The following is a 27,171-nucleotide window of genomic DNA, read 5'->3' as shown; positions in this document are numbered from 1 at the left end:
CTTCCGCAGAGAATTATCGGCACTGCACAGCTGACAAAATAAGCTCTGGGAAATGCCTTTCCCTCCAACCCAGTCATTAAGCCAAAGCCTAAAAACCCAATTGCTTTCATTTGTCTGCTTCACTGCATCCCAAAGCAACGAGATCCTGTCCCCCTCCCTTTTTTTTTTTTTAACATTTTGGCTTCTCGGGAACATCTCGGTCCTTTGTACCTAACAAAGTTTACAAACTTTTGGGGAAGCTTTTCAGTGGAAGTGAGTTTACAGGATTATGTCCTAGCACAAAGGGAAGGTTATACGCCATCATTATCCAAGCTGCGCAATTCGTCCCAAACAGAGGAAATTATTCCAATTTTATAGAAGGGTAAACTAAAACAGGAAACAATCCACTGGCAGAAGATCAGAGTGCAGCAGAGATCACACCGAAGAGGAATTCCAATTTCCTGGCTTCTGAATCCTGGTCCAAACCAATAGACCACACACAAGCACCTTCTTATTCTTTTTTTTTCTTCTCCCAAAGATTGTTTGTTAAACGAGGCAAGAAAAAAATAATAGCAATTGTCACTTTCTTCAACCAACTCAGCACTGGATGTTTTGCTGCTTTGAATAACAGGAAGAATTCTCTAAGCGTTTGTCCCAAAGGTGCTTTTTTCCAAGAGGCCACTGGATTTTCTGGATTTTCTTTGAGGACGTTTCGCTTCTCATCCAAGAAGCTTCTTCAGCTGAGACGAGAAGCGAAACGTCTTCAAAGCAAAAAGCAGAAAGTCAGTTGCCTCTTGAAAAAGCACCAGGACCGGAAGGACTGCGGATCTCCATAAGGCATCTCACTAAGCGTTTGCTTGTCTGGAATAAAATGATATAAATATTTCTTAATAATTGGGGAAGAGTTTACTGACTCTCTCCTGTCCCTCATTGGAACTAGGAGATGGGGTAAAGAAAAACAATTACAGGTGGTCCTCAACTTATGACCAGAATGGAGCCCAAACTTTCTGTTGCCAAGAGAGAAAGTGATTAAGTGAGCTTTGCCCCATTTTAAGAGCTTTCTTGCTTAAACAAATCACTGCAGTTGTCAAGTTAGTAACATGGCTGTTAAGTGGATCTGGCTTCCCTTTATGGACTTTGCTTGTCAGAAGATCCCTAAAGCACGAGTCAGGGACACTGCAGCCATCATAAATATGAACCAGTTGCCAAGCATCTGTTGTGGTTTGCCAGCAGCTGGTGTGGACTGCTGAAGTCTCGGAGAGTGAGGACTCAGATGAGGGGCCTGCGTGTGATGCAGGGATGGGGCCAGGACTATCAGGGAGTGGAATGCTGCTTTCGGAGATTGTGGAGGCTGGCAGCAGTGATGAAGAGGCCCCCGAGGAGCCTGTGCCCAGTGCGCATGCACGCAGGGCTGCTTGAAGGAAAGAGCAGCTGCAGCAGCACAGGCGACTCGGGAGTAAGGCTGCAAGGTAATGGCCCCTCCCTTAAGAGATAAAAGCCAGCTGAGAAGCCGGAGTTCTTTGCAGGAAGCAAAGAAGTTTTTGCACTCAAGCCTTGTGGACGTTCGGACTCTCTTAGTTTGTGTTTGGAGACTCTTCGTGTTTGAAATATTTCTTGGCAACTTTATCTAGTGTTCTTGGCAGCCTTGCACAACCTTGGCAAGGCTCGTTCTTATCAGAGACAATTAATTTGGAAACAGCCTTTTAACCGGGAAGGAACAGAATTCGTAAAGAATCATGAAAAGGTTTTGCTGTTACCTCCGTTTGGGGTTGGTTTCCTTGGAACAAGGTTTGAGTCAGAACAGCATCTGAATTTTGATCATGTGGCCATGGGGATGCTGTAACAATTTTGAGCAAGTGGAAGACGCTATCATGTCACCCCTAGTTCTTCTTTTCCTTGAAGGAGACATACCCGATTCTTGCAACCGTTCTTCTTATGTTATGGCCTCCAGTCTCCTAATCATCTTTATTGCTCTTTTTCTGCACTCTTTCTAGAGTCTTAACATCTTTTTCTACATCACGGCAACCAAACTGGATGCAATATTCCAAGTGTGGTCTTCCCAAGGCCTTATTAAGTGATAATACTTAATGTGATCTTGATTCTGCCCCTGTTATTGTGACCCCTGGAACCGTGTTGGCTTTTTTTGGCAGCTGCAGCACACTGCAGGTTCATATTTAAGCGACTGTCCACTAGGTTTCCAAGATCCCTCTCGCAGTTATTACTATTCAGCCATTACTGTACTACTGTTGTGAGGACAACAAGAGTTGAGCTAGAATGAGGATAAATTATACTTTGCTCTTTATACATAACAGTTGTATGTCAAAAATATGTGCACCCCAGTCAAATTATATATTTCAAAGAATCCCTATTAAAACCTGACATAATCTTTGGTATGTGGTACAAAGTTAAATGTACAGTATTTCTTTTCAAGCTTGCATGCCATTTATAATGAGCCACGGTGGCGCAGTAGTTAGAGTGCAGTACTGCAGGCTACTTGGAATTTGCCGGCTGCCTGCAATTTGGTAGATCGAATCTCACCAGGCTCAAGGTTGACTCAGCCTTCCATCCTTCTGTAAAATGAGGACCCAGATTGTTGGGGGCAAGAGGCTGACTCTGTAAACTGCTTAGAGAGGACTGTAAAGCATTCTAGAGCGGCATATAAGTCTAAGTGCTATTGCTAGAAGCAGTTCTTCACGGATTCAAAGAACACAGTGCCTCTGGCGGATGCAGAAGTTTCAACACCTTTTTAGCCAGTACTTGATTTCAACCTATGGCAAAAATAGCAGGTAGCAAACATTTTCTACAGCCAGCTAAGAACCCATTTATTCTAACCTTTGAGATTTTCTCCCCAACCTCCCCCATGTGACTCTTCCAACTACTCTTCCATGTGCTGAATGTTTGAGAGTCCTCACGGATTTGCAATCTGGGGACTGTGAAGGCCACTCTCAAACCTTGATTTTTGTTTTCTATAAGCGTTTCGTGGTAGAGTTGGTGGTATGTTTCAAAGTAACAGTGTTGGAAGGGATCTTGGAGGTTATCTAGTTCAGTGTTCCAAAACAATTCCAGCGTTGCGGCCTGGGGGAGGGGGGGGAAGAGAGGGGATGGCTCTGAATGATTGACAGGCAGGTGCATGTTCATGCGCGGTTCCATTGGTGAGAGCGACGGGCACACACGCACGCAGCTCGCACAAATGGAGCACATGCGCATGGGCTTGCACGCTCCTCACACAAGTGGGGATGCATGGATGGATGCACCGGCCACTTCCACAGCCCGGTTCCAAACAGCTCAAAGCCCGATAGTGGGCTGCAGCCTGGGAGTTGGGGACCCCTGTTCTGGTTCAACCCTCTACTCAGCAGAAAACTCTATACCCGTGACGGCGAACCTATGGCACGCGTGCCAGAAGTGGCACGCAGAGCCATCGCACATGCCTGGACTTTCGGCACGTGAGGACGAAAAGGTTAGCCATCACTGCTCTATACCATTTCAGGCAAATGGTTGTCCAAACTCTTCTTAAAAATCTGCAGTGTTGGAACCAGGGGTGGGATTCAATTTTTTTAACAACCGGTTCTGTGGGCGTGACTTAGGTGGTGGGCGTGGCTTGGTGGTCATGTGACTGGCTGGGTGCGGCCAACTCAACATCACTCACATCGAGGCATGCATCTCCTCGCCTGGCCTCTCATGACTGTGGGGATGCTGCAACAGTCGAAAGTGTGAAAAATGGCCATAAGTCACTTTTTTCAGTGCCATTGTAACTTTGAATGGTCCCTCCACACAAGCAAAGTACCAGCAAAGGAGGAGAAATAACTCCAGAGACGTTCCTGAGACAGGAAGTCTAGTCCTGCCAAGAATGTAATAAGGGTTAACGGAGAGGCAGTTTCTGTAAGCAACACCAGAATGTTTCCTTCCTGCCTTCCTGACAGGATTAGGCCAGTAATTTCTTCTAACAACCGGTTCTCCGAGCTGCTTAGAATATTAACAACCAGTTCTAGTGAATAGGTGCGAACCAGTAGTATCCCACCCCTGATTGGAACACCCACAAATTGTTGCAGTCAAATTGTCCCACTGATTAATTGTTCTCACTGTCAGGAAATTTCTCCTTAGTTCTAAAGTTGATTCTCCCCTTGATTAGTTTTCATCCGTTGCTTCTTGTCCTGCCTTCAACTGCTTTGGAGAATAGATTGACCTCCTCTTCTTCGTGGCCCTGATCTTAAGGGGTTTTTGTGGCAGCCCCTGAAGATCAGAGTATTTCAGATCAGTCCTTTTCTGCAAAACCAAACTTCTTTTCCATTTCCATTTCTTCGCCTCAAGGAGGGTCCCCAACCTTTCGATGCCGCCGGTACCAGCTCAGCTGGGCGCTGCCGGTCCGGCATCGCTGGGCGCCGCCTCTTTTTGACGGTGCTTCCGTGACCTCACCGGAAGGGGCGGGGGACGGTCAAAGGAGGAGATGGGGGGGGGGGGGTGGCTTACCGAAAAGCTCAGGGGTGTGGGTGGGGGGGGGTGTTTTGGTGTGAGCTTTTACCGGGAAAAGCTCACGGGCCCTTGACAAGATGGGGGGGGGGGGGGGGGGCAACCAGGTCGGAGGTTGTTCGGGCGGTGGTCGCTGTCCGGACGGTTGGGGCCTGCCTCAAGGGATCCATTTCTGACCAGGGATACCTCAACTTTTGCATACAACTCTATGTAGGATAAAATGATCCCTGAATTATGTATTGTGAAAGGCCAACCAGGAAGCGTAAGAACAAACGTTCTGCAGGACGATTAAAAACAACAACAACCCCTTTTGGCCAAGTTCCATTGCCCTTTCTTCCATTGGAATAATTCAATATTTACCGTAAGAGCCTGGGTTTTTCTCCTCATAGGTGAAATGAAGCTGCAGTTCCTCTTCTGACATCTGACAGAGTAAAACTTTCAGCAGGCAGCAAATAATGAACAGAGCGTTCTGAGCCTGCCAGATAAAGAGGTGGCTGGAAGAGAAACAGGAGTTTCAAGAGCCTGTATACCAAACATAGAGGAGGAAAATAACTTTCAAGGTATAGCTAGTCCTCGACGTACAACCATTCGTTTACTGACCATCCAAAATTACAACGGCACTGAAGAACGCGACGCATGTCCGTTTTTCAGACTTACGACCATTGCAGCAATCCCCAGCCATGTGATCAAACTTCAGGGGGCTCGGCAACTGGCTTGCATTTATGATGGTTACAGTTGCCCTGGGGTCATGTTAACGCACCTTTTGAGACCTTCCGACAAGCAAAGTCACTGGGGAAGCCAGATTCAGCTTACAACCACCATGTTACTAAGAACTGCAGCAATTCACTTAACAACTGTGGCAAGAAAAGTCATAAAATGGGACAAAACTCACTTAGCAGCTCTCTCACTTAGCAACAGAAATTTTAGGCTCAATTGTGGTTGTAAGTCGAGGACTACCTGCATTTGTTACAATACATGCATGACATTAAATGCTCATTTATTATATCTATCTATCTATCTATCTATCTATCTATCTATCTATCTATCTATCTATCTATCTATCTATCTATCTCTCCTCTCTCTCTCTCATCTATCCATCCATCCGTCCATCTATCCACCCATCATTATCTATCATCTCTCTCTCTCTCTCTCTCTCTCTCTCTCACACACACACACACACACATCTACTAATCATCTATCTATCTATCTATCCACCCATCCATCCATCCATCCATCTCAAGGCTCTTCAAACTTGGCAAGTTTAAGACTTGTAGACTTCAACTCCCAGAATTCCTGAGCTCACATGATTGGAGGAGGAATTCTGGGAGCTGAAATCTTAAAGCTGTCAAGTTTGAAGACCCCCGATCTGTCTGTCTGTCTGTCTATCTAATCTATCTACTTTTTGTTTGTTTGCTTATATCACAACTTAATATTTTTATAAATATCTCAAGGTAGTAAAAATATTGAATATTCCTTTCCCCTCCTATTTTCCTCACAACAACAACCTTATGAAATGGTTTGGGCTTGGGTGAGAGAGAGGGAGAGGGAGGGAGAGAGAGAGAGGGAGGGAGAGAGGGAGGGGGAGGGAGAGAGGGAGAGAAAGAGACTGGCCCAAAGTTGTCCAGTTCTCTTCACATTCTTAAGCAGACTGGAGGAGCACATGTATTCCATAAAATGAGGAAGGAAAATTGGGGGGAAACGGGCTCTGTCTAACACTGATCTAACAACATCCTCAAATCTTGCCTTCTGTATGTGTCGATCCCCAGGTTTTAAGTCTTTGAGTTCTCTCCTTAACTCTTTCTAAGCCATGGTCAGAGCTGTCCTTTGGGTGACTGCTACCACCCCTGCCAGTTTACAATCAGGCTTTTCCTGCTGTGATCACCAGCTTTGATCCTTATAGATAACACCCAATTTGTCAGAATGCTTACAATGGACTCTCCAAATACCTTAGCTAACTCCAAAACATTCTGCCTTCTTCTTATACCTAGTCCTAGTTTTGTTAAAACATGCGGGATGCTTTACTGAACAGGAAAGCACTGAATTCCAGACAATGCATGAAGGGCTATTAGCTGCAGTCCAAAACTTGATGAAGAATAGAATAGAATAGAATAGAATAGAATAGAATAGAATACAATACAATACAATACAATACAATACAACAGAGAATAGACTGAGTAGAATAGAATAGAATAGAATAGAATAGAATAGAATAGAATAGAATAGAATAGAATAGAATAGAATAGAATATTAGAATATAGAATATAGAATATATATAGAACATAGCTGGCTGGAGAATTCTGGGAGTTGAAGTCCACAAGTCTTAAAGTTGCCAAGTTTGGGGACCCCTGTTCTAGTCCAACCTTCTGCTCAAGCGGGAAACCCTACACCATTTCACGCAAATGGTTGTCCAATCTCTTCTTAAAAACCTGCAGTATTGGAACAACCACAACTTATGGAGGCAGATCATTCCACTGATTAATTTTTCTCTCTTCAGGAAATTTCTCCTTCGTTCCAGGTTGCTTCCCTCCCTGATTAATTTCCATCCATTGCTTCTCATCCCTGGCCTTCGGGGGATGGAGCATTTGACTTATTTTCTTTTTTTCTTTTAAAAAAAAGGGGGAATTGGGGGGATACCTATTTTGCCTTTCTTGGTTTTAGAAAATGTTACCACTGCATAAAGCTACAGTTTTTGTGTGTTTCCTGCCACAAAACAGTAGGGAACGCTATCATCACCTCCGAGCCATTTTGATGGAAAGGCCTTTAAGGCCATTATACGAGGACTCAGACTTCATAACATACAATTAGCTGTGCCCCTGAAGCAATCAGCTGGCACCCTCAGTAGCAACCGTGTGCATTTCAACCAGAGGCTGGGTTTGGCATTTGTATTTTGCAGTAACAAAAATCAGCAAGGAACAGAACATACTTACTTCTGACATTCTGCTGAAATTTTTAATTCTTTGGTTCTGGAAAGGAAGACTTTAATCAGTGAGGCAAGGTTTCCTGTCCGAGGATTATTCTCCACTAGGAAGAAGAGCAGGAAGAGTTAGGTAATGTTTCAGAATGTACAATGATTATATCTAGTTCAAACATGAGGTTTGCGAGCCTATGTCCTCTTACAAGGGTGTTACATTCAGACTTAACGAAGGATGTACCTCTTTCTTTGTAAATTTGTTCAGCATATTTACTGAGCAGGTAATCTCAGCCAGGTACACCAGGATGTTTAGCCATCAGAGAAGCCTCAAGGTGCCACGTCTCAAACAGATGAGACAACATACTTTAAATGGGAAAAAAAGGGAAATTCAAGATGTCCCCAAGGTGCTTTTTCTAAAAGGCCACTGGACTTCCTTTCTTTTTCCTTGAAGACATTTCGCTTCTCATCCAAGAAACTTCCTCAATTCTGAACTGAGCTGAACCGTTCTGAACTGAAGAAGGTTCTCGGAGGAGAAGTGAAACATCCTCGAGGAAAAAGAAAGGAAGTCCAGTTGCCTTTGGAAAAAGCATCCTTGGGACCACCATGACCTGAGTGACTGAGAATCTCCATGGAAAATTAAAGATGGGGCTCTTGATAGTAACCCTCTCATTTTAACAGTTCAAACAGTTTCATAAAGTTCAGATAAAGCCGCAGGTGGCAATTTAGTAAAGTTCTGACCAAGTCACAGATCTCAAAAACTACTGATCTGAATCAATATACTGTGGCAGAGTTTGGAAAGCCAATTGTTTTGTTCATGTTTAACTTTCAGAGGGGTTTCAGACAGGGTCAAAATGCAGCATTTTGAAGAAGCATTCGGCATCCATTACCAAGCAATTATCATATTCCATTTCTGCTTTCACCTCCTACACATATTATCTTCTGAATAAATGCATTAAAATCCCTTTTTTAAAAGAGAGAAAAAAACAACCTGTTCCACTAGAACTTAATATAACTGTACCCAAGCCACTTCCTGTGACAGCATGCGATATGAAGCAAAAACTTGTGAAAACGTTTGGCTCAAATAGCACATGCGGGTACAATATGACGACTTCAAGCCCTTAAAAACAAGTGTTGTGTTTAAAAAAAAAAAAATCTCGTGCGCAGGCCACAGATGGGAGATATTAAATGCATCACAAATACAAAGGGATGTATAGAGAAGAGTGCTTGATTAGGAAAACTAAGAGCATGCACAGCAGGGCAAGAAAAACTGAGCATGAAAAGAAAGGCTCGGCTGAATGCAGCATCATACCTAAAGACTTGCAGATGGACACAGAAGCTTCATCCAAAAGTTTTAACTCAGCACTGAAAACAAAAGAAAAATGTTTTATTAGAGCTGATGCTACTGAGTTTGGGCAAATCCATCATCCATCAGACACAGTGAGTTTTCGATAGGAGTTTTCGAAGGAGAAAGGTTGTAGCTCAAGGTTGAAAGGAAGAATCAAACAACAAGAGTTGGGACTTTGGAGGATTTCTAATAGAATCCTTTATTGGCCAAGTGTGATTAGACACACAAGCAATTTGTTTTCCGGTACATAAACTCTCTAATCCAATACAGGTCGTCCTCAACTTACAACCACAATTGAGCCCAACATTTCTGTTGTTAAGCGAGATGTGAGTTAAGTGAGTTTTGCCCCATTCTGCAACCTTTCTTGCCACCGTTGTTAAGTGAATCACAGCACTGGCGAAGTCAGGAACCCAGTTGTTCAGCGAATCTGGCTTTCCCATTGATTTTTGCTTGTCAGAAGGCTGCAAAAGGGGATCACGTGACCTTGGGACACGGCAACGGTCGTAAGTATGAGCCGGTTGCCCAGCATCTGAATTTTGATCACATGATCATGGGACTGGTACAAAAGTGTGAAAAATGGTCAAAAGTCACTTTTTTCAGTGCCGCTGCCAAGCGAGACAGTTGGATCAATTGCCAAGCAGCTGAAATTTGATCATGAGGATGCGGCAAAGCCAGATTCATTTAACTTAAACAACTGCACTGATTCACTTAATAATGGTGGCAAGAAAGGCCACGAAATGGGGCTACACTCGCTTAACAAACGTCTCATTTAGCAACCCTAAACTTTGGCCTCCATTGTGTTCGTAAGTTGAAGACTACTTGAATTAGGGCATATTTTAGATACGAGGAATAACAACTTACTCAACATCATTCTCACTATGTTTAAAGTAAATATAAACTCAAATTGCCCTGCAAAATAGGCAGAAGACCAATAGGAGAGGGTACTCATAGCTCAGGGCTGAACTGTGTGCTCTTTCTTATATACATATCATTACCCAACTAGGTAAGTTAGCTAGCACTAATGATATTATCAAGTTGGGTAAGGAAACATCTACAACAAAAAAGCCAAGCTCACAGAGCCCCCCCAAAGGAAGAAGAATGAGCGATATTAACTGAACTTAATCATCATCACCATTATTGTTTGAGTGCTTTCCCGGTTTTGCCCATTTTAACCCAGTTCAAAAGATTAACTGATTTGAGTTGACTCATCCCACATCTATAGAATAGAATTCTTTTTTATTAGCCAAGTGTGACTGGACATACAAGGAATTTGTCTTGGTGCAAATACTCTCAGTGTACATAGAAGATACATTCATCGAGAGTCAAGAATCATAAGATACAACACTTAATAGTTATAGAGTACAATAAGCAATCAAAACATACTAGGAAACAGTCAATATAAATCGTAAGGATACAAGCGACAGTCATACAGTCACAAGTGGGAGGGGATGGGTGAAAGGACTGCTGAGAAGATTAACAGTAATAGTAGTGCAGACTTTGTAAATAGTTGAACAGTGTTGAGGGAATTATTTGTTTAGTAGAGTGACAGCGTTTGGGGAAAAACTGTCCTTGTGTCTAGTTGTTCAGATGTGCAGTGCTCTAGTCTATAGTGTCGTTTTGAGGGTAGGAGTTGAAACAGTTTATGTCCAGGATGTGAGGGGTCTGTAAATATTTTCACAGCCCTCTTTTTGACTTGTGCAGTATACAGGTCCTCAATGGAAGGCAGGTTGGTAGTAATTGTTTTTTCTGCAGTCCTAATTACTCTCTGAAGTCTGTGTCTGTCCTGTTGGGTTGCAGAACCAAACCAGACACTTATAGAGGTGCATATGACAGACTCAATCATTCCTCTACAGCAACGTTCTATTCTGAAGGGTTGGCTTTTAAGGTGTCATCGTTTTGCTCCATAAAGCAAAAACTCTTTAATACAGAAATACCAGTATGGCTAAAAGCATTGCTCATTTGACCATAAAGGTTGGGGATCACTGCTATCTTCTGGGGTTGGCTTAAGGTTGTCTCTTTTTGCCAACAATGTATTTTCAGAATACCGGGAGTTTGCAATAAATTACTCCATCTGCAAAAAACATACCTCCCCCAGGCCTAGGCCCCTGCACCAAGGTTTACATGAGAGCAATGGGCTAACAGATAGCGGTTGCTTTAGATTCTATCTTGAAAGCAATGAGAACGCTTTCCCACAAACAAACAAAGGATCTAGAACACAGTATGAAATAACAGCAAGGTGCTTTGCTAATGTGTAAACACATGGTAAACTTCTGCAAACAATTGTATCCCTTTTTTTAACAGATTAAGAGAGTGGGATGGGATCTTGTAGGTCATCTAAACCCCCACCCAAGCAGGAGGTTGTATCCTTTTTTAACAGATTAAGAGAGTGGGATGGGATCTTGTAGGTCATCTAGTCCAACCCCCCGCCCAAGCAGGAGGCCCTACACCATTTCCAGCAGAGTGCTGTCCAGTCTCTTCTTGAAAGCTTCCAATGATGAAGCTCCCAAAACTTCTGAAGGCAAGCTGTTCCACTGATCTATTTGTTCTCACTGTCAGAAAATTTCTCCTTATTTCCAGGTTGAATCTCTCTTTGTTCAGTTTCCATCCATTATTACTTGTCTGGCCTTCGGGTGCTTTGAAAAATAACTTGACCCCCCTCCTCCCTGTGGCAGCCCCTCAAATATTGCAACATTCCTATCCTGTCTCCCCTGGTCTTTCTCTTCACTAGACTAGCCATGCTCAGCTCCTGCAATCGTTCATCGTTTGTTTTAGCCTCCAGTTCCCTAATCATCTTGGTTGCTTTTCTATGCACTCTTTCTAGAGTCTCAACATCTTTTTTTATAGTGTGGTGACCAAAACTGGATGCAGTATTCTAGGTGTGGCCTTACTAAGGCTTTATAGAGTGGTATTAGTACCTCCCTTGATCTTGATTGTATCCCTCTGTTAATGCAGCCTAGGTTTGCATTGGCTCCAAGATCCCTCTCACAGTTACTGCTATTAAGCCTGGTTTCACCCAATCTATATGTGTACTTTTGATTTTTCTTACCTAAGTGTAACACTTTACTTTTCTCTACATTAAATTTCATTTTTTTTCAGATAGGGCCCAGGGTTCAAATCTGTCCATTTGGATCTTGAACCTATCTTCTGGGGTGTTGGCTATTCCTGCCAGCTTAGTTTCATCAAATGCTAAAAAAAAAATCATGCATTTATAAAACAACTGTGCAATCAGCAACGATATTATCATTAACTCCAAATTTTAATCAATTGTGGTAACCACCCATTATTTGCTGATGGCATGCTTAGTTTCCTAACAACAGAACTCAAACCTCTGAGGAAAGACCACTTATTTGTTTGTATGGGAGAACATTCTCTTAAAAAAAAAACCAATAACAGTTTTATTAAACTTTATTGCAAGATAAAATATACAAACAAAAATTAGTACAATTAAAAAGAGAAAGGTGCAAAGAGACAGAAAAGAACAAAAAAAGTGATTTCTGACTTTTTTCACTGCAGTAGAATACAAAAAGAATTCCAGCTTCAATCATTTACTTTACCTTTCTCGATATTTCAAACTATTTCTATAACAACAAAATCATTCTAATCATCAAAATTGAAAATTAGAGTTTCCTTTTTTTCCAGTTTTGAGTACAAAACTCAGAAGTGATTTCCAAATGGAAACAAAACTAGGTAAGTTCTCTTTAATTAAAACAGTCGATCTTGTCATCTCTGTCCACTCCATCGCCTTAACCATCCATTCCTCTGTGGTGGGTATAAATGTACTCTCCCATCTTTGTGCATACAAGCAAGCCTTGACTTACAACCATTCGTTTAGTGACCGTTTATGAAGTTGCAACAGCACTGAAAAAAGTTGACCTGTGACTATTTTCCACATTTATGACTGTTGTAGCATTCCCCCGTGGCCACATCTTCAAAATTCAGACACTTCAGATAACAGATAATCAGAGTTGGAAGGGACCTTGTAGATCATCTAGTCTAACCCCCCGCCCAAGCGGGAGACCCTACACCATTTCTGACAAATGGCAATCCGATCTCTTTTTGAAAGTCTCAAGCGATGACGCTCCCACAACTTCCGAGGGCAACTTCTGTTCCATGGGTTGATTGTTCTCACTGTCAGAAAGTTTCTCCTCGTTTCCAGGTTAAATCTCTCCTTGTTCAACTGACTCATTGCAATGACCCGCGAAATCAAGGGGAAACCAGATTCACTTAACAACCGCGTTACTAATTGAAACTGCAGTGATTCACTTTGCCAACTGTGGCAAGAAAAGTTATAAAATGGAGGCAAAGCTCACCTAATTGTCTCACTTAGCAACAGAAATGTTGAGCTCAATTGTGGCCTTATGTCGAGGACTACCTGTATACGATGCTCGCCGCTGTTAACACATATGGTAATAAAGTTGGAAGGGTCCGTCAAACCTAAGAGGAAATCATCTGGTTTATATTTCTTTTGAAGATCTTCTGAATCAGGATAAAAATCTGATTTCCTGTATTTCTATGCTTCATCGCAAGTCCACCAGAGATGGTAAAACAACCCAACAACCCTCTTTACAATTCTCAAGCAACCTCCAAGTACTTCGAAACACCAGACAATGCTGTCTGCCCAAATTCTCAAACATGTGCCAGAAGTTTGCTTATCAATGGAGACCGTGTGGAGCAAGTGGCCAGTTTTAAGTTTCTGGGTGTTACCATAAAAGAGGACCTGACCTGGGGTGCCCACATTGCAGCCCTGGTCAAAAGGGCCCAGCAGAGATTATACTACCTGAGACTTCTCAGGAAACAACAACTGAATGAAAAACTGCTGGTGACCTTCTACCGCTGTACCATAGAGAGTATCTTAACACACTGCACCTCTGTATGGTTTGCCAGTTGCACAGGGGCAGATAGGACAGCACTCCAGAGGGTTAACGTCATTGCCCAGAAGATCATGGGTTGCCCTCTCCCCTCTTTGGAAGAGCTTTATAGCTCCCGCTGCCTTAAGAAAGTTCAAAACATCCTTAAAGATCCATCTCATCCTGGGCACCCTTTTTCTTTGAACTATTACCATCTGGCAGACGGTACAGAATAATAAAAACAAGGACAAATAGGCTGAAAGACAGTTTCTATCCCAGGGCAGTAACTCTATTGAATTCTGCTGTATACTGCAGTGTTGGTGCGGTGTCGGGGGTTTCCGGTTCAATGTGTGAAGGGGGAAGGATGTGTGTTTGGGTTTATTTTCATGGTCATGATGTGCACTGAAAATGGTGTTTGATTTCGTTGTAGAGGTGAAATGACAATAAAGTAAACTACTAAGTCTGGATAGGTTACTTTGATGTTTTTCACCCAGCACAATGAACCCTTCATGTTCACCAACACATGAAAAATTAAGTAGAAAGTTATATCATGTAACATTCAAGGGGTCATCAGGGGGGAGAAAAAATCATGGCCATCAATGGCCAACTTCCCTTGAGTGGCCCAAGAAACGACAGGTTACTTTTATAGTTTCTTCATTATGGCGCGACACACCAATCTCCATGCAGGTAGTCCTTGACTTACGAGCATGATTGAGACCCAAATTTCTGTGGTTAAACAAGACAGCTGTGAAGTGAGGTTTGCTCCATCTTGGACCCTTTTTGCAACAGTTGTTAGCTTGGCTAGCTGTCAGGGCTCCGGCATCCAACCCCATTTAAATCACAAGTCTCTAGCCGCATCTCTCAGAATAAAAAGATTTATTAGGAGTGAACATGCCGGTGCTACCCGGGTGTAGCCGACTCTGGGACACATCATTCATTTCACCCTTGACCCTGGTCTTCCCCCCGCCCCCCTGGATGTATATTCCCCAATGGGACACATCCATAGCCAAGAATCATTAATCATGCTCTCCAGTAATAATCTTGTGTGCCAAAAGCTTCGGCCGCCTAGCAATTATCTATGAAGCATTTAAGGAATGCACTACTTCCCCCATTCCCTTTTTGCTGGCAATTCTAAAACACCAGAGAAATATTTTTGACACACTGCCGTTATTTAGTAACACGGTTGTTAAATGAATCTGGCTTCCCCATTGACTTTTTTTGTCAGAATATCCCCAAAGGTGATCATATGACCCCCGGGACATTGCAACCGTCCTAAATAGGACCTGTTCCCACATATCCACATTTTGTTCATGTAACCATGTGAATTCTGCAATGGCCGTAAGTGTGAAAAATGGTCGTAAGTCATTTTGTGCCGTTGTAACTTCAAATGGTCACTAAACAAATCTTTGCAGATCAAGGACTTCCTGTATTTCCATGTCTGCCTTCACATGTCATGTTTTTTTTTTAATTTTTTTTTTACCAGAAATCAACCTACTTCGTGCAAATCCAGAAAGAACCCTTAGTTATTTTGAAAACTGTTGTCCAAAAGTTATGTCAGGGTCTTTCCTGCTATAAACAGCATTACTAATGGTGCTCACAGCAAGTAGGGAGATCAGGAAAACGCCGGTGCCAGAAATGGTTTCTTCCCAAGATTAGGGTAAGTTGTTTGCCACCCACTTTGTGCAATCAAAACCACCGCAAAAGGTCAGAGTGAGCACATAGCAGAAATCCACTTGAGAGCTATCCTGAAGTTTAAGTATACTCATGCGAGGATGTTTTTGTGCATTCCCAGTCTGCCTACTCATGGGATAATTATATATCATCCCTCCATGTCCTTGATAGGCTCCCATACTGGTAGATCGACTTGATGTGCAGGCTGGAGGTTCAAACCCTCTAGGGATCCACGCAGGAAAGCGAATTCAATTCAGGGTGGTCTGGTCTACCCACAAAGCGGAGCCTTAGGGGAATAAGATTCAACGAAGTGATTCTTCCAGGAACCACACTTGATGGAGCCTAGAGTAGCGTCCAAAATAGAGAAGAGGGGTTTCTTTAACTGCTTTGACTGAAGAAGAAAAAACAAAAATACAAATACCTTTATTTCCAGTGCAGTGGCCTAGAGGTGGAGCTCTCTCCTCACAATCAGGAGGCTGTGAGTTCGATCCTAAGTAGAGGCTGATATTTGGAATAGACTCTCCTGCTCAAGCAGGGGGCTGGACTAGATGACCTCCAAAGTCCCTTTCCAACTCTATTATTCTATGTCTATTTCTACTTGGAAACCGCTTCGAGACTTTGTGCTCCTGGTGTGTGTGGGGGGGAAATGAAACTCTGATTTTGGGTTTTACCGATGAGATAGATTTGTCGTTAGAGAAATAGCTACTTTATACTACTATGTAAAAGTAAAAAGCTGAGGTTTGGTGTTAAGGCCTTATTCTACTGCATTGAAGGGAGTCGGAAGTCAATGGCTTTTCTTTCTTTTTTCATCCCTTTCTCCTCCCTTTTTCCTTCCCTATTTTTCCCCCTATTATTTACTTTTGCATTTTCTTAGTCTGCTACTTTATAAACTAATAAAAACAGTTAAATGAGAAAAATAGAGAAGGACACCCTGTGCTGTGATACAGAAATGCGTATGTTCTCACACAGACACGCAAGTAGAAACCCAGTCAGTTTCAGGACTGAACTGTGGATTACATAAATATAAAATTAGAGCGGGATTAGACATCCCTTTCTACTCAGTAGTTACTCCCTAAAATGTTCTCTAGCTATCCTGATATATCCCTCTTTAAAAAGCTAGAAAACCCCCCCACAAAAACAGAAACCTCCCCAACAAAAAGGAACATCACGGAGTATTGAACAGAAAATCTAAAACCCCTGACAGATATTCCTCAATTGACAACCATTTGTTCGGTGACTGTTCAAAGTTACAACGGTACTGAAAAAAGTGACTTATGACTGTTTTTCACACTTACGACTGTTGAAGCATCCCTACAGTCAAGTGACCCAAATTTGGATGTTTGGCAACTGGCTCTTATTTATGACGCTTGCAGTGTCCCAGGATCATGTGATCATCTTTCTGTGACCTTCCGACAAGCAGAATCAACGGGGATTCCAGATTCACTTAACAATTGCAGTGATTCACTTAACCACTGTGGCAAGAAAGGTCGTAAAATGGAGCAAAATTCACTTCACAACCCTGTTTAGCAACAAAAATTTGGGGCTCAATTGTGGTCATACGTCGAGGACCATTGGCTATCAGGGCTCTGCCTAGAGAGGGCCCAACTACAACACATCTCGGATTACCTTCTACAAAGGATGAAAAGGATCAGAGTTTTTGAGCCCAACTGTCCTAGTCAAATCGACTCAATGACCACATATGCTTTAGAAGATCACGATGACCGCATTTGTTAGAAGCAATTAGCCCTGGAAATCTTTGGAAATCCGTGTTTGTATAACAAACTAATTATTTTGTAAGAGGACTGTGGAGTCTAACGATTATGATGCTGGGCAGGAAAATTCAAATCGATATTTGACCATTAAGCTCACTGGAGATTTTAGACCAGGAGTGTCAAACTCAATTTCATTGAGGACCGCATCAGGGTTATGTCTGACCACGGAAGGCGGCGTGGCCCTGGCCAGGGTGGATGTGGCTAGCTTGACATCACTCATGTCAGGGGCACCCGTGGTGGCCAAGTGCTAAGGCAGGACTCCCTTCCTTCCTTCCTTCCTTTCCTTTCCCCTTTCCTTCCTTCCTCCCTCCCTTCTTTTACCTTTCCTCTTCATTCTCCTTTCTTCTTCCTTCCCCTCTTTCCTTCTTTTTCATTCCTTGCTCTCTTCCTCTCTCTCCTTCTTTTTATTTGTCTTTCCTCTTTCCTTTTCTCCTTTCCTGTCCCTTCTTGGATGCTCAAATGCAAAAGGGGAAACACTTCTCCTTTTGTTTTGTTTTTACTTTGTTTTGATAGCCCTCTGCCAGCGAAAATGGAGTTCGGGGGGCTGTCCCCCTATGCTCAGTTTTCACTGGCAAAGGGCTGGAGGCCATTGCGGCCGAAAATGGGGCCCCGGGAGGCACGCGCCACACACCCCTGAGCTCCATTTTCACTGGCAGAGGCACTGTGGGCCGGTCCTTTGCTGTTTCCGGGGCGGTCCCGTGGACCACATCTAAGCACCTCTGCATTAGACCAATCAGTCCCCCATCTGCATTGCCATTATTGATTTTTTAACAAAAAGTATGCCTTCTTGAGCTTTAAAAAAAACCCATGAGATATAAATGTAATATAATAGAATAGTACGTTGGCTTCCTCTTCATCCTCAGATTCCCTTCATTCAGTATGCCTCTTGGTTTTGGAAAGAGCATTGAAGCTTGGAATTTTGTAATTAATTTTATTTTTGCACAGTGCCTGAAAATTGCTTCTAAGTGAGAAGCCAGCAATGAAAATGGGACTTTTATTCAGATACATTGACAGACAGCTAGAGAGACAAATTTAACTGACTTAGTGGTATCCTTCGAGCGTTTTTAAAAAATTTTGCAATGTTAAAAAAATGTATATATGTATAAAATGCCTAGAATGACGAAGAAGCAAATACAGAGATTATATAACATGTTAATAGAAGATATTTACAATGTAAACACTGCTATAGTAACGTTGCAAAGTGTGGAAATTTGTTTTTAAATATTAAAACGTTCAACAAAACTTTTTTTTAAAAAAAAATTTTTTGCAATATTACAAAATGTTGGTTGGGGAATCCTGGGAGCTGCAGTCCATACATCTTAAAAGCTGCTACAGTCGGTCCAGAAATATTGCCCCAAAGTGTAAGCGAGGGTATCAAAGCTCAATCTGTGTCATTTTTTTTTTTCCTGCCTTTCCAGAAATGTCTCAGGCACATGGGATGGCTGCAGAGCACAGCAAGACCACTAGAAAAAGAATTTGGGGTCTGCTGAACACTGTCGATATCATTTATTGCAAGTCACTGAGAGATCACCAGGAACTCACCCGGAGTAACGCCCATAAATCTAGCATGATCCCTAAAAATAATTAATAGGAGTATCTGATCATGCAAACCCCATGTGAGAGGAATCACTCAGTGTTAAGGATTTTTCTTTTTCTCTCACACTTAAACGCACATGCAGGGCAGAAGCAATGGGATGGAATAGGAATATAAAGCCAGGAAGTCTAAAAACACCCTATTGATTACACACAAGAAGTGTTGCAGCTTCATCTCCTAGGTGGTCCTTTTTCTTAACTCAAGAAGCAGACAACTATAATTAAAAGCAAATGGTTAAGAAGAAGGAAAAAGGAGAAAAAAAAGAAAAGGGGAAAAAAAGAAGAAGAACTGAGCACGCATTACAGTCTCCTCAATGTAAAAATCAGGATTTCCCTAATTCGCTCCACATTTTAAAGCACTCTAGCTGGCTTCTGGTGATCAAGATGTATTCCAAACCCAGAATAATTCAACTAACAAGCATCTCTGGGTACAGTTCAGAAAAAAATAGCTTTTCTGTCTTCTAAGAATTTTTAAAAAATGAATATATGAAGCCATATAAGGATATAGGAGCTCAAAACCTTATGGCTATTTCCCAGCAAAATTCTCCATCTAACATTTTCTGGATCACATGACCCTAGGCCTGTGATGGCGAACCTATGGCAGGTGTGCCGGAAGTGGCACGCAGAGCCATTTTCACCAGCACGTGAGCCGTCGGCCGGAACAGATCCACTGTGCATGTGCGTGCACCTCCCGCCAGCCAGCTGATTGTTGGGTATCTGCTGTGCATGCATGAGGGGCGGGGGGGCGTGCGGGAGATGCGCATGCATGTGCAGGAGGGCGGGGAATGCGGGGGGGGGGGTTGCGTGCACATTGCATTATGGGTGCAGCACGCTCTTTCGGCACGCCATGACAAAAAGGTCAGCCATCACTGACCTGGCCAACACCATTCAAACTTGCAATCTTTGTAGGAAGGTAATTACCCAACCGGATTTTGAAGAAAAACTGACTTGTATGTAACTATACAGGTAGTCCTTGGCTTACGACCACAATTGAGCCCAAAATTTCTGCTTCCAAGTAAGACATTTGCTAAGGGAGTTCGGTCCATTTTACGACCATTCTTGTCACGGTTGTTAAGTGAATCACTGCAGCTGATGTTAGTTAACACGGTTGTTAAGTGAATCTAGTTCCCCTATTGACTTTGCTCATCTAAAGTTTGCAAAAGGTGATCACATGACCTCAGGACATAGCAACGGTCATAAGTATGAACCAATTAACAAACATCTGAGTTTTGATCGCTACCCAGGTGGTAAGTGTGAAAACTAGTCATAAAGTCACTTTTTTTCAGTGCTGTTGCAACTTTGAGTGGTCTTTAAATGAACTGTTGTAAGTCGAGGATTACCTGTACTGGCATCAACTTGGGTATTACAACAGGGTTGGAAAAGTAATCCTTATATAGTAGAGGATACCAGCTGGTGGCAATAAGCTGGGATCAAAGATAGGATGCGATGCGAAAAGTCCAGGTAAATAATAGGATATTGGCTATATGTTGCCATTTTTATTTATTATGCAATGGATTAACTTTGTTTTCATTTTAGAGTTAAGTATCGTTATTTAGTGGCCGTCACATACATAGCTGAAAAGATTCAATCCTACCATATATTTAACGCTGCTTCAGTAGTTCCTAAAGTCTAAGTTTCAGGGGGTGCGAGGCGAAAAAAAGGTTGGGAACCACTGTAGTAGAGGATACCAGTTGGTGGCAATAAGCTGGGATCAAAGATAGAATGCTCAAAGATAGAATATTTTTTGTTGGGCAAGTGTGATTAGACACACAAGGAATTTGTCTCTGGTGCAGAAGCTCTCAGTGTACATACAAACAACAAAGTAACAAAATCATAAGATACCAATAGGAGAAGGTTAGTAGGAAAGATGAGAAGGACTGGAGTGGCTTGCTGGCAGAATATATACGTGTACTGATTGATTACCAAAATATTGTGCAGCTTTATTGCTTTATTATCATTAAATTTCTAAATATCATTGTTGATATTTATGGAGCACTGATATTTCCATTGTTGGAATTACAGATAGTCCTTGACGTATGACCACAATTGAGCCCAAAACTTCCATTGCTAAGAAAGGCAGTTAAGTCTTGACATGTCTTAACAGCAGCGAGGATTCTCTTCGCACAATATTGGGAAAATGAAAGAAACCCCGAAAGACGAAGAGATAATTAAGATACGAGATTGTGCAGAAATGGATGGACTTACATTGAAAATGAAACAGAAAGAAGACATGGAACATTATCAAACATGGGACTTACTTTACCAGTGGTTGGGAAAAAAAGGTGTAGAGAGTAAGAATGGAATTTGTATTGCTAAGCAAATTACGTACCTAGACAACACCGTGTTTATTAAACACTAAGAAATGCAATTAATAGAAAATTTATAAAATTTATTTTAAAAAAGAAAAAAAGAAAAGGCAGTTAAATGAATTATGCCCATTTTATGATCTTTTTGCCACAGATATTGTCATGACCCTGGTGGAGACTGACTCTGAGGGAGAGGAGGAACAGCTGACAGGGAGTGGAAGTGTGACTCCGGAGGTTGTGGAGGAGGCTGGGGAAGGGCAGAGGCCGGCTGAGCAGTCAGAGGAAGACCCAGGCCTATCCCCTCTCCATCCTAGGGCACGCAGGGAGGAGAGGATAAGGGAGAGACGGGGTCTACTGGGGAGGAGAGGGCCTTGATCCTCTTCATGAGCTGCAGCTGTGACAACTGGATAAGAGGACAGACATGCGTATGGACGAGTGCTGGAAACAAAGCGTGGAAATATCTCTAGTTTATTGTTCCTCTCTGAGTTTGGCGTCCTTTCCAGTGTGTGTTCTGATATGGTTTGTGTTGTTTTTTACTCTTTATAATTTAAACAGCATTTCCTCCTTCTTGTAACTGCTTGTGTGGGAGTTTTTTGTCTCCAGTCAAGGATATTTGGAGCTTGGAAGCAAAGTGAAGGAATAAACGGGGCTTCACCTGTTTTTTGTGACTGTGGTTATTTTGTATCCCACCCTGGGTCATTATAGATGTTAAGTGAATCTGGTTTCCTGCACTGACTTGTGTTTTTCTCGGAAGCCGGCTGGGAAGGTAACAACTGGTGATCACACAACCCTGAGACAGCGCACTGACTGTCCTGAATACATGTCAGTTGCCAAGCGCCTGAATCTGGTTTACGTGAACATGGAGATGCTACAATGGCCACAAGTATGAAAATTGGTCATTTGTCACTTTTTTCAGTGCCAACAGTTCATTTAGTGGCCCTTCGAAGTTACAACGGTATTGAAAGTAAATGACTTATGACCATTTTTCACACTTATGACCGTTGCGGCCTCCGTATGGTCACATGATTTACATTCGGCTGTTTGACAACCGGTTCATATTTCTGACGGTCGTAGGGTCCCGGGGCCATGGGATCCCCTTTTGCAACCTTCTGACAAGCGAAGTCAATGGGGAAGCAAGATTCACTTAACAACTGTGTGACTAACTTAAAGAGTGCACTGATTCACTTAACAAATGTGGCAAGAAAGGTCGTGAAATGGGACACAACATTTCTCTCTCAGCAATATAAATTTTGGGCACAATTGTGTTGTGAGTCAAGGACCCCCTAATTCAGAATGGAGTGGAGTGGAGTGGAGTGGAGTGGAATGGAATAGAAGATGGAGTAGAGTAGAGTAGAGTAGAGTAGAGTAGAGTAGAGTAGAGTAGAGTAGAGTAGAATAGAATAGAATAGAATAGAATAGAATAGAATAGAATAGAATAGAATAGAATAGAATAGAATAGAATAGAATAGAATAGAATAGAATAGAATAGAATAGAATAGGAATAAGGATAGGATAGGAATAGGAATAGGAATAGGAATAGGAATAGAATAGAAAATATGGAATGGAATGCAATGGAAAACATGGAATGGAATGGAATGGAATGGAATGGAATAGAATAGAATAGAATAGAATAGAATAGGATAGGATAGGATAGGATAGGATAGGATAGGATAGGAATAAGGATAGGAATAGGAATAGAATAGAAAATATGGAATGGAATGGAATGGAAAACATGGAATGGAATGGAATGGAATGGAATGGAATGGAATGGAATGGAATGGAATAGAATAGAATAGAATAGAATAGAATAGAATAGAATAGAATAGAATAGAATAGGAATAAGGATAGGAATAGGAATAGGAATAGGAATAGGAATAGAATAGAAAATATGGAATGGAATGGAATGGAAAACATGGAATGGAATGGAATGGAATGGAATAGGACAGGACAGGACAGGACAAAATATAGGACAATAGAATGAAATATTTTGTTTGGCCAAGCATGATTAGACATAAAAAGAATTTGTCTTCAGTGTAGAAGCTTTGTGTACATGCAAAATAACAGAGTAAATAATCATTAATAACAATACCAATAAGAGGGGGTAGTAAAGAAGATAAGAAGCAGAAGAGTACTATAGCCCTACTACATGAGTAAAAATCCTTAGGCATAAGACAGTGCTGTGGGAATTAGGTATTCAGCAGAGTGATGACACAAGAGGGAAAAACTACCCCTGTGTCTAGTTGTTTTGGCATGCAATGCTCTTTAGCTCCATCCCGAGGGGAGGAGTTGAAACAATTTATGTCCAGGATGTGAGAATTTTATAATTATTTTCTCAAGGCTCCTTCTGATCAGTGCAATAGACACAGTTAGAGGTCTTCTACCTAGGCTGGTTGCAACTGTAGTGAAAAGTAGTGAAACAATCTACTGCAGCCACACTACACAACATATCCAACCTAACCCAATAGACTACAATTTTCAATTTCGCTAAAATTGAAATACTGTACCCAGAATCATGGACCTCATCCATCTACTGTCAGTCTGATGGACAAATATACCCCAAAAACTCAGAGGAATGCTCATGAGGTTACCCCTTTCAGGACTCATAGCAGGAACCACAATGCAGCATCTAGAAACTGTAACACTCCAGCATATACAACTAAAAATATAGATCCGGTATGTGGATGAGAAACTACTCGAGAAGAAGGTACATAGAATAATCAACAACATCTTCAAAGGATTAAAATTCAGAAGGGAAGAAGAAAACAACATACTACCCCTTCCTGGATAGTCTCATCAGCAGAGGAAACAGCAGCAAATTAGAAACACAAGTCTATCAAAATACAACCCACACTAGCTAAGTGCTCCACTGCAAAATTAATCCAACTTCCCGTAAGAACATTATTCAGATGAGCACTGCAGGAACCCAGAAAAAGGAAACAGACACCCTTATACAACATCTTCTAAACAAAATGGATCCCCGTGGAACTTTATCAAAAAATGCACTGAAACCACCATCAAAGGATGCTTGTACATTAAAAAAAAAAGCAGCTCAAAAACGACCAACAGACTATCACAACGGTTACAGTAAAGAAAAAACATATTTAATCATACATGTGTTAACAGCAGCTAGAATTGTATTTGCTCAGAATTTTAAAAGCGATAAGATGCCGATAAGAGAGAAAAGTAATTGAGAAAATATTTGAATATGCAGAAATGAATAGACTAACATTGGTAATGAAAGAAAAAGAAGAAATGGAATATTATATGGTATGGGATTTATTTTATCAATGGTTAGAAAATAAAACAAATTAAACTGAATCAGATGAATATATAAAGCAATAAGATAAGATTGTTTAAGAAATAGATATATTAGATAAGATGTATAAGAAAATGCTATTATTGATATATTGGTAAGAAAAATATTCATTATAATTGTAAACACATGAAATATGTACCTAGTCGACACACGGTTGAAATGGAATGGAATTACTGTATATACAAAATTTTAAAAAAATTGGGGGGGGGAAAAGACTATCACAATGATGCAGCATCACCATAACACACAAACTAACTGAAGCCCTCCAAATTCTACTGAGTAAACCAAAAGACTCGGTAGTCCAAGAAAAACAGTAGTTCACCTACAATAGCAATAGCAATAGTACTCAGACTTATATACCGCTGCACAGTGCGTTACAGCCCTCTTTAAGCAGTTTATAGAGTCAGCATATCTGGGTCCTCATTTTACCCACCTCGGAAGGAGGGAAGGCTGAGTCAACCTTGAGCCTGGTGAAATTCGAACTGCCAAATTGCAGGCAGCTGGCAGGCAGCCGAAGTAGCCTGCAGTACTGCATTCTAACCACTGCGCTTCCACAGCTCTTGGTAGTGCCGCCACCACTTGTCAGCACTCTTGGTAGCGCCACCACGCCTCACCACAATCTCACCATAATCTAAAGGATTGTAACAGCAATTATGTAGGAAAGGCAGGCAAAAGACTAGCAGAACACATCCATGGATACCAACTAGATGTCAGAATGCACAATGAAAACTGCTTGATTTCATAACACATGGCCAAAGTCAACCCTAGTTTCAACTGGGAATCTGTGAGCGTCCTAGACTAAGCTACGTCCAAAATCACTCAGGAATTCCTGGAATCCAGATTCAAAATCACTCAGGAATTCCTAGGAGCTTGGTATTTGGATAAATCAGCCGTCATCACACACAGATATAAACCATGCTTATATACATTTCAAGCGACTAAAAACGCTAAGAAGGAAACAAAAAGATCAAGAACACATCCTCTGTAGCAGCCAACGCCCAGATATGTAGGGATTAACACCAGACAATCAAGCAGAAAACAATACCCTAATCAAGGAACGACCAAGGAGAAAAGCACACCCTCATCAACGTTGTCAGAACAACCTACTGCAGTGGCCCTCAACCTTTTGGGCACCAGGGACCAGTTCCACGGAGAAAGGTTTTTCCGTGGCCTGAAGAGGGTGTAGTTTCGCGGATGGGGCTTTGCTTGATTGCGCGACCCGGTTGCTGGCATGCCGTAGCCCAATTACAGTCCATGGACCGGGAATTGGGGACCCCTGAGTTACTATACATAAACCTCAGACTCACTGATGATGTTACCTAGATAGGTTTTGAAATGTCTCCAAGCAAAAAAAACAAGTGCAGAGAGCATTAAGGACTCTGAAAGGACAGTCACAGAATGCTGGGGCAGAGAAAACCTCACATATTTTCATTGAAAAAAGCAATATAACAAGCAATTAAATATCTAAATATCTTTACAATTTGCAATCTGTACAATTGCACCTTACCTTTAATAAAGATTGTCCTCATTCCTGAATATAATTTCAAACGTTTAAGTGGCACAATGTAACCAACCATAACTGTCATGGTTTAGTGTGTTTCATTTGCTGAATAAACTGTAGTTAAATCAGAGCTTGCTATCATATCTGAACCAAATAAATGGCCTGGATCTGCACAGTAAATTGTTACTGAGTACAGCTGCTTCCAAAAACTAGCAAGCCATATACAGTATCCAGAGTCCCTTCTCAGAGTCTTACACATTCAAATATATTCCACATTCTCCCATATTCATTGCTGGCAGGTTGAATTATTCATATTTTCAAAAAAATGTAACAGTAAAAAAGGGGGAAAAAAGTTTATATTCATTATTTCACCAAAGTGCGATATTTAAGTAAAAGTTATCAAGAGGAATGCATCTCATCATAATAGCTTCCAATAAGGTATAATCATATACTTTATATAAGGTATAATCATAGTACCTCCCCACAAAGTGCAGAGGGGTTTGATTTAATTAAAGAGAACGGGGAAAGTGAATATAGAATTTTTTTTAAAGGAAAAGATTTTTAAAAAAGCAAAACAGCAGCATTGTACATACAAAGGCATATCATATATGTCTACAGGATTATATTTTACAAAGCACTTTCCATAATAGATGGCCCCAGTGCAGACTTCATATTATTAACCTATTATGAATTGCTTACACACATGTAGTTTATATGTGGACAATTAACATGAAATCATCTCCCACTGCTAAGAGCGGGATAACTAAACCTTTCAGGGTGTTGACAACATGCAACTGTCTTTGGGACCCAAAGGCAAAATGTCCAAATCAACTGTCATTAATAATAATAATGGCTACATTTTGGAAGGGAGAGGAAAAAAGGTGTGTTTGATTTCTGGGGGAACTACAAAGGCCAGGATTTTTGCCTATTTGGACAGAAAATAAGCCCATGTGTCATCTACAAAGATTCATGAAGTGACATGAAAGCAGCAGACTAACACTTCATATTTAGTACATTTCCTGTGCGTCATAACCCCTACAAAGGCACTGCTCGATTGAAATGAATCAATACCAAGCAAAAAAACAACACATGAGTTTCTTCAATATAGGTCCTTTTCATTAGTCCATAGTGTGGCACTGTTAAAACTTCAAGCTGCTTTCTGCTTTTGAAAAACTTACTAGCAACAGGGGGTAAATGGTGGTTTTTTTCAAGCACAGAAGTGTATTTAGCAGAGATACAGCACGCTTACAGGGGAGAAAGCACCCAGACTTAAAAACTAAAGACACTATGGATTTGACCTTATTAATAAAGTTTTTTTTAAAGCAGGAAGCGTAAATATCCTCCCCAATAGGAAGCCCTAGCAACATTTGACAGAAAAAGACACTGAGAAGCAAACTTCTTGGATTCCTCCCAGGTAACTAGCATGAAAAACAAGTCAGTTATTTGTGCAGTCGATGGCACAG

At 41.5% G+C, this 27,171-nt stretch overlaps 1 protein-coding gene across 11 annotated transcripts in view; it reads right to left on the bottom strand.

Moving 5' to 3' along the window:
* DYM (dymeclin) overlaps positions 1-27,171 on the bottom strand; it is a 250,890-nt gene that overhangs the window by 199,961 nt on the left and 23,758 nt on the right. For all 11 annotated transcript variants that reach the window (XM_087958660.1, XM_087958661.1, XM_087958655.1 and 8 more), the window contains exons 4-6: positions 8,667-8,719; positions 7,374-7,467; positions 4,807-4,940 (exon numbers count right to left, since the gene is read on the bottom strand). In XM_087958660.1, coding sequence (XP_087814786.1) covers positions 4,807-4,940; positions 7,374-7,467; positions 8,667-8,719 — 281 coding nt within the window. The remainder of the gene's footprint in view (positions 1-4,806; positions 4,941-7,373; positions 7,468-8,666; positions 8,720-27,171) is intronic.

Source organism: Notechis scutatus, chromosome 2 (genome assembly GCF_049901735.1).
Source record: "Notechis scutatus isolate UNSWTSFEM ecotype Mainland chromosome 2, rNotScu1.2, whole genome shotgun sequence".
NCBI lineage: Eukaryota > Metazoa > Chordata > Lepidosauria > Squamata > Elapidae > Notechis > Notechis scutatus.
Note: the sequence above shows the minus strand (reverse complement) of the source record. Positions and strands in the feature narration are given on the sequence as shown.